At 44.9% G+C, this 14,622-nt stretch overlaps 1 protein-coding gene across 14 annotated transcripts in view; it reads left to right on the top strand.

Moving 5' to 3' along the window:
- Nucleotides 1–14,622, top strand: part of SLC25A26 (solute carrier family 25 member 26) — a 110,872-nt gene that overhangs the window by 24,023 nt on the left and 72,227 nt on the right. For all 14 annotated transcript variants that reach the window (XM_078776838.1, XM_078776832.1, XM_078776835.1 and 11 more), the window contains exons 3-5: nt 4,095–4,251; nt 9,174–9,265; nt 10,476–10,580. In XM_078776838.1, coding sequence (XP_078632964.1) covers nt 4,095–4,251; nt 9,174–9,265; nt 10,476–10,580 — 354 coding nt within the window. The remainder of the gene's footprint in view (nt 1–4,094; nt 4,252–9,173; nt 9,266–10,475; nt 10,581–14,622) is intronic.

Here is a 14,622-nt window from a genome sequence, read left to right as displayed (position 1 = left end):
CTCCGCCGCCGAAGATGCCGATACGTGTGTCCGTCTGTGAGCAGGATATCTTAAACGGTTAAGGACAAATTCGGATGAAACTTGGTGGGCAAGTTGGCTGTGTGACAAGGACAACTTTTTTCGATTTTGGTGAAAATCGGGATTCGGATATGAGAATTATTTAATTTTTAAGTGATTCTTCACCAATGAGAGATGGGGCCAAAAATGATGTATAGCATACAACAACAACAACAGGCATTTTAAGGCCATTTTCCCTGCAAGAGCGGGGGTTAGCCTTGCGGTCCCCATGACAATGGTCTCCATTTTGCCCTATTTTCTGCATCTCCCCTTGTTAACCCCCTTGCCCGCATTTCTTCTTCGACTATCTTTAGCCAAGTCTTTCTCGGTCTTCCCCGTCCTCTACTTCCTTCTACATTCATTTCCATCACTCTACTCAACCAGTCACTTTCATCCTTCCTCAACACATGACCAAACCATCTCAACCTGTTTCTCTTCACAGCATCCATCACAGGCTCTATTCCCATCATCTTTCGCAATTCATCATTTGTCTTCCTCTCTCTCAACGATACTCCACACATCCACCGAACCATTCGCATTTCCACCCTTTCCAGCCTTCTTTGCTGCTCTACATTCATTACCCATGTCACACTCCCATAAATCATAACACTTCTCACACATGCAGCATACACCTTTCCCTTCAGCTTCAATGACACTCCCCTCCTCGTCAGCACGCCACTCAGTTCCCGAAACTTCTTCCATGCACATCTCACTCGAGCAACCGTTGCCGAGTCTGATCCACCTTCTCCATTCAGCATGTCTCCAAGGTAACAAAATGTTTTCACACCTTCCAGCTTCACGCCATCTCCAAGATCCAACTCAACATTTCCTCCATCTGCAGCTCCCTCTGTGCACACCTTACACTTGAATGTAGCTGCCACACTGGTTAATGACCCTCTCAAACCACGACATTTTTGATGAACCCACTCAGCGCACATGGTACATTGAATGGAATTCACTCCAACACCCTTCCTGCACACAGCACACGGCCACTTCTCAGTTCTTTCCACCTCACCACATGCTTTACCACTTGCCATCACCTTCGTTTTTCCGATATTCACCTTCAGACCTTTTGTCTCCATACATTCCTTCCACTTGTTCATCTTCTCCTTCAGTCCATCCATACTTTCTGCAATCAAAACCAGATCATCTGCATGCAACAACTCCCACGGTAAACCCTCCTTTACGTTCTGAGCCAGCACCTCCATCACAGCTACAAATAGTAGTGGACTTAGTACCGACCCCTGATGCACTCCCACCTTCACCTCAAACTCACCACTGTTCCCGTCCTTCGTCCTTACAGCTGTGCGCGCTCTTTTGTACATTGCCATCACTACTCTGATCAACCATTCCTCCACTTCTAACTTCCTCAATGCCCATGTCACTACTTCACGTGGAACCCTATCGAATGCTTTCTCCAGATCAACAAACCCAAGAAACAACTTCTTCCTCTTCTCCATATACTTCTCCTGCAACTGCCTCACAATAAAAAGCGCGTCTGTCGTTCCTCTTCCTGGCATAAATCCAAACTGCATTTCGTCAATCTTCACTTTCTTCCTTATCCTCCTCTCCAACACCCTTTCCAATACCTTCATTCCATGCTCCAATAACTTTATCGCTCGATACGAGCCACAGTCCAGAGGGTCACCTTTCCCCTTGTATAGAGGGACGAGGGTACTCGGTTCCCAATCCACTGGAATGCGGCCTTCTTTCACCACCAGATTACAGATCTCTGTCATTCTCTTCACACCCCAATTTCCCGCTGCCTTCAACATATCTCCCACAACTCCCGTCGGCCCTCCCGCTTTTCTACTTCATTGCTTTTATCGCTTCCTCAACTTCCTTCTCGGTTATCTTCTCTGCCGGTCCTAAAACTGTGTTACTCTCTATGTTGCCATCCCATTCATTCTCTGCATTCAACAGTATTTCCATATATCTCTTCCATCTTCCTTTAATTCCATCTGGGTCCACAACGATTTGTCCCACTTCATCCTTCAAGCAACTCACCCCCATCACATCACACCTCTCTTTCGCTATCTGCTTTGCAATCCTGAATACCGCTCTCTGACCCTCTTCCGAATCCAAGCGTTCTCCGAACATTTTCCTGCATGCCTCCTGTGCCTTTGCTACCTCTTTCTTTGCAGCCTTCTTGGCTGCCTTATAACTTTCATGCTCTGCCTTTTCTGCCCCTATACCCTTCGCCTTCTGCCACTCCTTGAACTTCTTCCTCTTCTCGTCAATCTTCTTTCCAACTTCATCATCCCACCACCATGTTTCCGAGTGCCTCGGTGGTCCTTTTGTCCATCCACATACCTCACCAACAGCTCCCAACAGACTATCTTTCATTGACATCCAACCACTTTCAAGCTCAACCACATCATCCTCCACCATACTCAGCCTCTCTTTTAATGCCTCCCTCACTGTCACCTCTTTCAACCTCCACACCTTCATTCTCGGTTGGTACTTCACCCGCCGAGCTCTCCTCGCACCTTTCACCCTTATGTCACAGACAACCAAGTGGTGCTGTGAAACAGCCTCCTCCCCCAGGATCACCTTTGTGTCCCGGAGGTGCCCCCTATCTCGCCTACGCACCAGGAGGGAGTGAATGGTTGTCGTCGACCCACCTGACGTGTATGTAACAAGCTTATTATCCTCTTTCTGGAACTGAGTATTACAAATCAACAAATCAGCTCCATCAGCAAACTCCAAAATCCTTTCACCTTCTCCATTTCTCACACCATATCCGTAACCCCCATGAACTCCCTCAAAACAGTCCATACCCCTTCCCACATGTCCATTTAGGTGTCCTCCTACCACAACAACTTCCTCATCTTTCACGTTTTCCATCAGCTTCTCTATCGCACACCAGAACTTGTCCTTCTCATCATCGCTCCGACCAACCTGGAGGCATATCCCGAGATGATGTTCACCAAGAGCTTTCCAATCATCATTTTCACCATCATTAACCTTTCACTCACTCTAGTCACACTCACCACACTGTCTACAAACTCCTCAGAAAACAGGACACCAACACCATTCACGCCCTGCGGGCACCCTTGCCACACAAACTTGTATTTCTGTCCCTGCCTACCCTTCACCATTCTCACACCACTTCCCTTCCATCACGTCTCCTGCACACAACATATGTCCACTCTTCTTCTGATCAATACTTCCACCACTTCTCCTGATCTCCCTTCTTCTCCTGATCAAAAATGATATATAGCATGATATCTCAAAAAGTTTTGGATGGATTATGGCAAAATTTGGTGGATTAGCTGGGTACATGACAAGAAGAAGCCGGTTAGATTTTGATTCAAGGCCGGATCTGTATCCCGACCATCAGTGGGATACAAAATGTAAACATTTCAGCCTGGTGGAGGTGTGCGTTCTGCAGAGTATAGTTCTCGTGTACTTTTATTTGGTGATTTTGTGTTTGGTCTTCACCCACTTTTCTATCACGACTCACTTTAGCCCATGACCGAATTGACATTCCAGACGAATATGTGAATCGGTTTGCCATTTTTAACTCCTTGATAAACAACACAAGTGATTATCAATGTATGTAGTTGCTGTTAGATGCAGTTTTTTAGACATCATTAATCCAGCCTGGTGTTGGGCTAGGGTGCTGGCTTAGGATCCAAGGATCCTGGGTTCGAATCCCGGTCGATTGCTGAATTAACGCCAGGGGGGTTGACTCAGCCTGTCATCCTTCCGAGGTCGGCTAATTGAGTACCAGTTCACTGGTAATTCCCTGTTTGTCGTTGAAGGCGGCAAAAAGGGTTGGCGTCAGGAAGGGCATCCGGCCGTAAAACATTGCTTCAAAAAGGGGACCGAAAAACAACAACAACCACGGTTCCCGAAAAAGGCCAACCCCCGCTTTGCGGGGAAAAATGGCCTCTAAAGGTGGTTTTTTTATTTTTATTAATCCAACCCTGCATGATTACCGAATCACTGCACACATGCATCTGGGTTTATGAAGAAGTCACATGCACAGTGGTAATACAAGACCCTGTTTCACCTTTTTGCGATTGGTGCAGGCCGGTGGCCTATCAGGAGTGTGCGTGGATCTCACACTCTTTCCACTTGATACGCTGAAGACACGGTTGCAGAGTGCGTCCGGCTTTCTCGCCGCCGGTGGCTTCCGTGGTGTTTACTCCGGAATCCTTTCTGCTGCTGTTGGTTCTTTTCCTACAGGTGCGTGCTGTGTTTGGAGTGTTTGTGGGTTCTAGATTAACAGGTGAGCTCTTTTTAATGAAAGTACTACTCATCTTTTGGTTCATAACAAGTGTTTGGATTACCTGTAGAGGCTTCTAATGGTCTAATTAGGCTGATATCATAAAGTATTTGCTCATTGTTTGTAATATATTTTACTGGGAAGAACGGAGTCCTGCTCGCCCCATTTGTTTGCTATCGGGATCACGTTTCGATGTCCAACTTGTGATGTTTTCGTGTTTTTTGATTGGAGAATGTTGTGTTCTCGTATCTTTGGTCGAAGGGTTATTTTAAGGATTGCCAATGAACTTTGTTTGTTGTAATACTTCCTGGTATTACTCACATAATCTCAGTGAGGTTCTGCTTTATCACTCACGTTCTTCTGACTACTCCTGACACACAATGAGCTCCTCAACTTCGTTTTTCAGGTCCTGTTTCTTGGACTTTTTTCTCTCCTGATTTTCATGTTATCAGGGCCAATATCACTGGGGACTGTCATCTATCTGAGCAATTATGTCCTTTTTTTTCTTTTTTTTTTTCTCTCTCTCTCTCTCTCTCTCTCTCTCTCTCTCTCTCTCTGTCTCTGTCTCTCTCTGTCTCACACCTGAGCACTATGTCTGATCCTAATGCCTTGTTTTCCATCATCATGCTTGATGAGATGGTCACATCATATGAGAGTACAGTACAATGTCCTCATTCTATATGATTGCGCTTGTCTCTTGTTGTTTACTATGCAGCAGATGGCTAAATGTAGCATCGTTTTATGGTGGTGCAGCTCTGCTGCTGATACAGTGCCCCCTGTAGGTTAGAGCAGGAATTTGTCATTTGTTCAGGGTGCCGGTGATAGTGTGCCTACTCTTCGCGAAGGACACCGTGTGGTCTTTAACATACCACCAACGAATGCTGTCAGATGGGATACCCAGTGTATCGTCCATCCGAGGAACTGCACACACACTGATGCCTTACCCTGCAAGCCAAACACCAGGATGACAGTTTATGGCTGGAATGGGATTCAAACCCAGGGTAGACAGCTCAGAGGTGAGTGCGCATGCCTCTAGGATATCCTGCCAGCCCACCTTTGGCTTGTGCTTCGAGGACTTCTCAGAGATCGAGATATCAAATTAGTTTTCAAAAGTTGCCTGGAGTTACCCTTGTTTGATTGATTCAGTCCTGCCTTCTTATAGCCATTGATATTGTGTCCTCCATCTTGGGCGCTTATTATAATTATCCCGTCCCATGCGCAGCAGGAGATGGGGTTTTCTAATGACGTGTGTGTGGTGTGTGTGGGTGTGGTGTGTGTGTGTGTGTGTGTGTGTGTGTGTGTGTGTGTGTGTGTGTGTGTGTGTGTGTGTGTGTCCGTGCCGTAATTTTTTACCATTTCAGCTATTGTCATCAAATTTTCACGAAAGCTTTATGATAATACGGAAAAGGCAAATTAGTAATTTTGTCAAAAGGTCAAAGGTCAGCATCACATAAAATCGCCAGTTTTCATCCAATTGACCTGAAATGTAAATTTTACCATTTGGGTTTTGTCATCAAATTTCAACAAAGCTTTATTATGAGAATATGGAGAAGGCAAATTAATAATTTGGTCAAAAGATCAATGACACATAAAATCGCCAATTTTCATCAGATTGACCTGCAATTTAAAGAATTTGCATATTGGGTCACTGAATTGGTTCACCAATCAAAAGCTAGAAGATGATTGTTTTTTGTAGATCAAAAGGTCAAAGGTCAAGGTTGTGTAAAATTGCCAATTTTCATCCGATTGACCTAAAATTTAAGTAACTTGCATATAGGGTCACGGAATTGTTTCACTAATCAAAAGTTAGTCAATTGGGTTTTTTTTTTAGATCAAAAGGTCAAAGGTCAAGGTTGCCTAAAATCGTCAATTTTTATTTTTTATTTTTTTAAACTGTTTTCGTGATTTTGACCATAGGGAAGAAGAAGAAGACGTCTGAAAACAAATGGACGCATGGACGGGCTTTGCATTTACAGATGCTTTCTGGTTAGTTCTGCATCCAAATTCAGATAACCTCTTCTGAGCTGCTCCAGTAAGTCTAGTCTTTCTCTTCCATTCCCAATTTGTCGAGCTATTTGCTGGTAGGAATGTCTTCGGAGTATGCACACTCGCCTCTCAGCTGTCTAGCCTGGGTTTGAATCCCAACCCAGCTATAATCTGTCATCCCGTTGTTTCACAGGCAGGTTGATTCATCAGTGTGTGTTCTGTCCCTTGGAAGGACATTAAACTTCCGGTTCGGGATTCTTGCATGTGCTGATATAATCGGCAGCTGCCGTTTGCACCTCATTAAAGCTAAGTTTTCTGAACCAGATTCGTCGTGCATCACTGAACCATGACCATGATCTGTTGCAGTGTTCTGGAACTAGTCCTATTCCTGATACTCATCAATTATCTCCCTAACTCTCTGGAAAATCTTCCTTACCTATTTGTTGATGACTCCACCATCTGCCTTGACATCCCTTCAGACAGGCAGGCTGCAGCGTTTTTCCTCTCTTCAGACCTTGACAAAATCACAAGCTCAGCAAACACTTGGAATATGTCTATCAATCCTGACAAATCTCACACTCTCTCCAAAGGACCGTCTGGCAACCCCCACCAATTCTGAAACCATCCTCTGGAAGAAGTTACTCAAGCTCTTGGGTCTCACTATCAGCCATGATCTTTCTTGGGCAAATCACATATCTAAGTTGACCCTCCAAGCCAGTCACCAACCTGGCATCCTCCGTCGTATAATGTCCTTCCTTAGCATACCTGAACTCCTGTCCACCTACAAGGCCTTCATCCACAGCTTGGGGAAGTCTTCCTCCCTCCTCTGGGTTGGCTGCCTTGCCTCACATCTTATTCAGCTTGACGCCACGGAAACCAAGGCCTTCAAGATCATTGGAATATCCCACGCTGATGCTCAGTTTATGGGCCTATCACTTCTCCATCACAGACAGGTCGGTGGCCTCTCTGTCTTCTACCGCCTCCTTTCTGGCACTGCACCCTCTGTTTTGTCTGTTCTTTGTCCACCCCAGATTCCTGCAGGGTGCACATGGTTCACCATCAACTCCCTTCTGGTGAAACTACCTAAATGCAGAATTACTGTTCACCTCCACTCACTTGTTCCTCTTTTTTCCCAGCTTCCACATCCTCTTCAAGACAGCTCTTCGCCACCATGTGAGATCATCCCTCATCCTAGACATGATCTTTCTCCACTGGCCCTGACTCTGAATGCAAAGAAACAACAAAACGGGGCGGGATTAGTGGATTTGTGAAAAGTGGATTTGGGGTGAAATTAGCGGGGGTAGAAAAGATCAAGGGTTTGCATGGGGGAAGATAAGAGATGGTGGTGAACAGCTGTTTTAAAGACCGGGAGGGAGGAGTGGGATCTGCTGGCACTAGTTGGTGGGCACGTGAAAGATCTCTAGGTGTCCTTCACAAAAAGTAACGGAGCTATTGCCGGCACCCTGGACAAATTCCAAATTCCTGCTATAATCTACCAGCAACCACAAGCTGCATACGAAATTCAATGAAATCTTTCTGACTCTTTTATTCAACTCTTGTGCTCCTCTATCATTCTCCCAATTATCGACTCATATTTGTTGATATATTTCTGCAGGTTTTTTGAGAATTAAAATCGGCTCCCTCTGTCCGTCTTTCATGCTGTCTCCTAAACGGTTGGGCAGTATCATTTTTGGCTCCGTCCCCTCGGACAGGGTCAAAAGGTCAAGTATCAAAAAATGTAATCAACATTGGTGGACGCATGAAATGTGTAACGGTTTTTTGGATTTGACCCCCGGTTCATGCCCCAGGGAGTGGGGATTTAGGGTCACATTGGTCAAAATGGGAAAAAAAAAATTAACTCTAGATTTGATATTGGGTCATTCCTGGTGGAACTTTTTGCCATCTTTTAACTTTGCTTTCGGTGGGAAGCATTGGGGATGATTTGGGATGGCGCGCCATCGACTTTGCCCTCGTTGGTTGTTGTTTTTCCTGCTGATTTCCATATTTCTCCGGTCTTGATTCCATTTAATTGTTTTGTGAGTGCTGTTTCAGTCGATTTCTCGGTGCTGTTAATTTTTCACCCTTTGGTGCAAAACGTTCTTGGTCATCCAGTTAGACGAGTTGTACCCCTGCCCGAGTCATTTCAAAGACTTTTAAAATGGTATGTGCTGCTTCCTTGCTTGGAGCTCAGCATTAAAAATGGATAGAGTGTTGACAAACAACCATATGTTAGCAATCATAGTGCAGGCTTGGTGGACGCAATGGCTTCTTCCTGCATTGAAGCTCCTTGTAAGGGAACTCCTATTCATTTATATTGAAAAGTAACACTGGTGTAATATTGCTAGAGTGCCAGTTGATGGCAGCACCACCCAGTGATCTTGCTGTCTCCAGGAAGAGTATTCACCATTTGAAATCAAATGATATGCAATCATCAGCATCTAGGTCTAGGACTTGCTACCAGAATCAAATTGTGAGAATAAAACGGTTAAAGTTATTCGCCGTAAAAGACGACAACATGCTGATGTTTCAGGCTAACCCCTACACTGGAGCAAAAAAGCCTATCTTGCTTCCAGAACCTACGTTACAGATGTAATCTGAAATTGCATCGTACGCCTTGGAGCCCTGATGTTTGCAAATTTACATTGTTTCTTACAATTTGCACTTTTGATGTAGCATGTGGAGACGGTTGAATCTTGAGAAGGGTTCTGTTCTCGCCAATACTAGTCATTTCAAATGTTTCCTCCATAATCCTTCATGTGGCCTTGTGTCATGAACAAAGGTCATGTTGTCACCACAAAGCAAATAAACATGTCATAATGGTACAGGAAGCAGCTCTGAATATAACTGATGAAAGTTTAATCTTTTAATTTCTTGTTACTGCACCCCCTATATTCAGGTGCTGTATTCTTCATAACTTATGAGATGACAAAGACCATGCTTCGATCCTCACCACCTGCTCACATGATTGCTGCATCTGTTGGCGAAGTGGTATTTGCCTTCACGTCTGTTTCCTTTTTACGATATCTAGTTTATGATGCTTACTTTTAATCCTATGTATAAGCCTGGTGTTGGCCTAACGTTTAAGATGGCTGTCTTGAGATCTCAGGGTCCTGAGTTAAAGCCCCTATCATTCTGTTGAGTTAATGCCAGGTGGGTTGACTTGGCCTGTCATGCTTCCGAGATCGGCAAAATGAGTGCCAGCTTACTGGGAAGAATGAGCCATTCAAGTATACTGCGTCGGAGTGGCGAACCATCCAGGATTGTGCCCAATAGCCTAGGAAACTGCTTCAGCAGCCCGATGCATCTGAAGATGCAGTATGAGTGGTCTTCTTCTTCTTAATGCCTTAGGGTCATGAGTTTGAGCCCCTGTCGTACCGTTAAATATCACCAGGTTGGTTATCCTTCCGAGGTCGGCAAAATGAGTATGAGCTTACCGGAAACCGGGGACACAGCATCAGTGGCACAATCACACTCCCAGTAATGATGCAACCAGTAACCAGCCACAAGCTGCACAGGAAATAATAATAATCCCATGTATATGAGGCAGTATTTGTACTAATACATTAGCTGAGTCAAATTTGCAAAAATATATGACTGACCAAGACACGAGCAGCAAATTCAGTTTCGTAATTTTGTTGAGCGAGTTTCCCCCAAAGGTCCAAAGGAAGTTCCTGAGTAGGCCGGATAGTCGGATGAATATCCTCTCTGAGGAATGTTGTTCAGCATAAATAAAGGAACTGTTTCTGGACAACAGTTTTATTCTTCCTTTTCCATGAGAAATTAGAACCAGCATGAAGAAAGTCAAAGGTCAACACTACCACCAAGGTAACCTGCTACCTCGTGTTACATTGTCCTGTGGTTCAGTTGTGATGCAGTCAGTTGCCGAAAGGGGTTGTGTAATTATCCAACTATTGTTGGAAGCATTTAGCCTTTTGTTGATCCAAGGGTTATTGCTGATTAGATCTGCACTGGTAGCTGTTTCTTTGAGTGAAATATTGATGTTGCTTTGAAAACCTTGATTTTGTTTCGCAAAATTAGTGAGATTGCTGTCACTGGTTGGCATTGCATATTGGCTCCTTGTACCCATCCAAGACCACTTGATTTATGTACAGTATATCGACATTCAGTGTTAAGCAAATCAAACTCGAAGGTCTGGACTGGGTTCCCCTTTCAGATGCGTTCATGTTTGTGTGTGCAGGTTGCATGTGTGGTAAAAGTACCTGTGGAAGTCGTTAAGCAAAGAGCTCAGGCCTGCTGTGAGATGAGCACACGACAGGCATTTGTTTTCACTCTGCAGCAGGAGGTGAGATTCAAATTATTGTTATAAACGAGTGGAGTGTATTCTTACAAGAGCGTCCACTGTCTGTACTGAAGCGTGCAGCATGAAAGGAAGTGGGAACCGCTTGCCATCTCTTTCTCCCCTCCCGACATCTTCATTATATATACTAGGGCATGCCCGTACTATATATATGCCCGTACTATATATCTATCTAAAATTATATCCCCCCCCTCTATTTACATGAAATGGTTTGGTCCATTCGCAACGCCAAAGCGAACGGCGAACGGCTTGCGAGTACAGTGACAATCCCCCCCCTCTATTTACATGAAATGGTTTCGTCCATTCGCAACGACCACAGAACCCCCCCCCTCTATTTACATGGAATGGTTTGGTCCATTCGCAACGCCGGCACACGCGATCGTTCGCTGCTCTCTGATTGGTTGAATCGTTTTTTGGACATAGCTCGGTAAGTAATTGTCCGATTAATATGAAACCTTGAAAAGGCACATCCTCGGGTCCCCAGCAATATACCTGGCAAGTTAAAAGTATATCGGACCCGTGGTTGTCGAGAAACAGCGGTCACAGACAAACAAACGTACAGACAGAGATTACTGGAATTATAGATAGATATATATATATATGTATATATTTTTTCAATGTATTTATATATTATATATATATATATATATATATATATATATATATATATATATATATATATATATATATATATATATATATATGTGTATATATTGTTACGGATCTCGGGGGTCGGCGCTCCCCTTATCAAGGGGGGATTAATCCCCTTGTTCGTGACTGACCGACCCGAGTCCTTAGAAGTTATAACACTCCTTCCGATCGGTATTAGCTAGGGTCATTGGTCAAGGTAGTCCCAAATACCTACGTACTAACCCGACCGTAAAGCAGGGAAATAACTCCCGCTCGAACCACGGACGTGATGGTAAATGCCGAGCGGTTAGCAGTCCGCGATCCGAGCCGTTAACAAATGACTAACCCGATTCTGAGCGGTTGCGATCGTGCCACAGGTACTCAATGGAAAGAAAGGATGGAGGCGATCGGATTAGGGAAAAACCAAGAAAGAACAAGGTAAATTTATTAACAACGAAAAAGAAGAGGAAAGGAAAGAATGTACAAGAAGAAGAAGAAGAAGAAGGACACAGGGCAGGCTTAACTACACAGTCTTAACTTACAACCCCGGACAAACATACACACTGACACTCACACGGGATTGCAGCTGGTAGGGTGGAAGGTCCAGGTAGATGGTCCAGGCGATGGGGTCCAGCTCCAGGTGTCGCTCCGGTTCCGTGGGCGAAAACCCGGCAGGCAGCTTCGCGCGTATCGTTCGACGCGAGCGGACCTTACATATGGCGGGAGGGAAAAGGCTCGTGTCCTTTAGCGTATGCAACTCCCTCTCCCTCAAGTTCTCATTCATGTGCTCTCCCAACAAGTCCTTCAATAAGGTGCCTTTCCCAACGAGTCCTTGCGCAAGAAGTCTCTCAAAGAAGTCCGTTTGCCAGAGCGCCGCTGAACAAGTCCGTTTACAAGAGCGCCGCTGAACAAGTCCATTTACAAGAGCGCCGCTGAACAAGTCCGTTTACAAGAGCGCCGCTGAACAAGTCTGTAATAGGGCTTTGCGCTCGCGCTTATATATCGCGCTTTAAGATCACTCCGCGCTTCATCAAGCCACGCCCGCCAGTGATATTTCATCAGTCCTGGTTGGCTGGTGGGGGCCTACCGGCCACGCCCTGATGGTGAGTTGACGTGGCCACACCTTGTTCCTGGCGCTCCGCCCCCTTCTTCCTCGAGCCGACCGCATGGTCAATGGCAGCGCCTGAGCGAACGCTAACCAAGGCGCGTAACACAATTTGGAGAGAGGTCGCAAAATGAACAAAAGGGCCTACTCCTTATTTGATTGATGCAACGCAGATTCAACTATTGGAAACACAGCCTTAACTAAAACACATAATAAGGGAATAACTGTAATTTCTAAGGTGGCCTACGTGTTGCTGTGGACTAACTAAGGGTGCAACCTTTAACCTTTACCGTCATATTTACAAGAGTTATTATTTACAAAAGTGTGGGTTCTAAAACCGCAACTATATATATATATATATATATATATATATATATATATATATATATATATATATATATATATATATATATATATATATATATGTATATATGTCGAGAACAGAACCATGTTCCACACCTTGAGTTCAAGAGATAACAAGATTTAATGATGAACCAATATCACAGCGCTGTGGAGGGTGTAAGAGTCATACTATTCACAGACGAACAGCATGGCCACATACACTCCTGAGTTCCTTACAGAAAGAACTTCCTTATATACTTGCAGAGTGTGATAAAAATCTCCGCTAATTTTGGCAAGTTTCAGCAGTATAATACACAATAGGGGAAACGTTGACCAGTACCCCCACCAATGTCCTATCTTCTTTGGCATGAGCAAAGGGCAAGATGCGGGAGGGAGAAAGAGCACCGTGACATTTTCAAAACTTATCTTCCATGTTGGCTTTTGGTCAAGGACAGACAGACGCGTTTTCACTAGGGGTCTAACAAAGTAAGCGGTTTCACTATCTTTCTACATTTTTTGGCACAGTTGGACAATAAAACATAGTTCAAAACAAGAGGGAACATGGTAAGCTTAATCCTTTTCACAAAGCATCCATTATTAAATGCAAACCACAATTACATAAGGCACAATAAAAGGCATGATCTCGACATATATATATATATATATATTGTTACAGACGCGGTTTTGGATGTTAGTTTACCGAGCGGTTTGGTATGACCGCGTCTGCACAGTTTACCCGATTCCACTCGAACGTTGGCCAAATCGCGCTATGCTAAATCAATTAAGGAAAGGACACAACGGCTGGGTTAAATGACACGACACCAGGGGTACAGTTCTCAAGACCTCCGGAGGAGGTTATAATATTTGTATGCAGAACGTTTAGATTACACTGACAAGAGGTACAGCATAGGAAGGTGGGCACTTAAACACGGTCTTATAGTAGCCCCGACAGACCACAGATAAACGGGACAAGACTGACTCACACAGGGATTGATGGCAAGGAAGGGCAGGTAGTCGATGGACAGCACAAGGTGCACCTTGGCTCAGGGACAGGATCCACACGGTCTGGTCCAGATATGCGGGGAGGTATCGTCGCGCTGGAGGTGGCGTCTGTTTTCTCCTCAAGCTGGGGGCGCATCTGACGTCACCTCCGGTAAGTGGCTGCGTATATCCAGCGGGGAGTGACATGCCCTCGGCTCGTTAGCTCCGCCCCAGATGGAATCGGCCCGCCGCTTCTTATTGGGTGCGGGGGGGTCACCGGGCTCCGCCCTTGACGAGGAGCTGACAGTCAGCCCCTTGGTGGTAACCCCGTCGGAGCACATGGGCAATGGCGGCTAACCAAGCCGGAGTGAGGACGCACACTCCCCGCGCGCTGTTGTTGTAGTTGTTGTTGTTGTTGTAGTTTCATGAGGAAGATGGGAGGAGGTATGGGGAGGTCCTAAACTCACTACTGGTGCCATACAATCACATTCTGGTGCAACGAAGAGTCAGAATTCATGGAAACGAGTCCTTAACTGACATAGACTAAGAATAACTAGCAAGAGGTCCTATAGTTGTCTACGTGAGATGCGGTGAACCTGGGCACGACATTTAATGGGGGAAAAAGGGGAAGGTCGGTTCTACAGAGTGTTGTTTACAGACAATGGGACTAGGGAATGGGGGATTGGGGATAGTTGGGGAGTATTGGGGAAATAGGGGAATATTTACAAGCGGATATGGATGGAGGCCAAATCGGAGAGAGGTCGCAAAATGAACAAAAGGGCCTACTCCTTATTTGATTGATGCAACGCAGATTCAACTATTGGAAACACAGCCTTAACTAAAACACATAATAAGGGAATAACTGTAATTTCTAAGGTGGCCTACGTGTTGCTGTGGACTAACTAAGGGTGCAACCTTTAACCTTTACCGTCATATTTACAAGAGTTATTATTTACAAAAGTGTGGGTT

This window comes from Myxine glutinosa, chromosome 4 (genome assembly GCF_964187855.1).
Source record: "Myxine glutinosa chromosome 4, kmMyxGlut1.1, whole genome shotgun sequence".
Taxonomy (NCBI): Eukaryota; Metazoa; Chordata; class Myxini; order Myxiniformes; family Myxinidae; genus Myxine; species Myxine glutinosa.
This window is presented reverse-complemented; position numbering and strand designations above follow the sequence as displayed.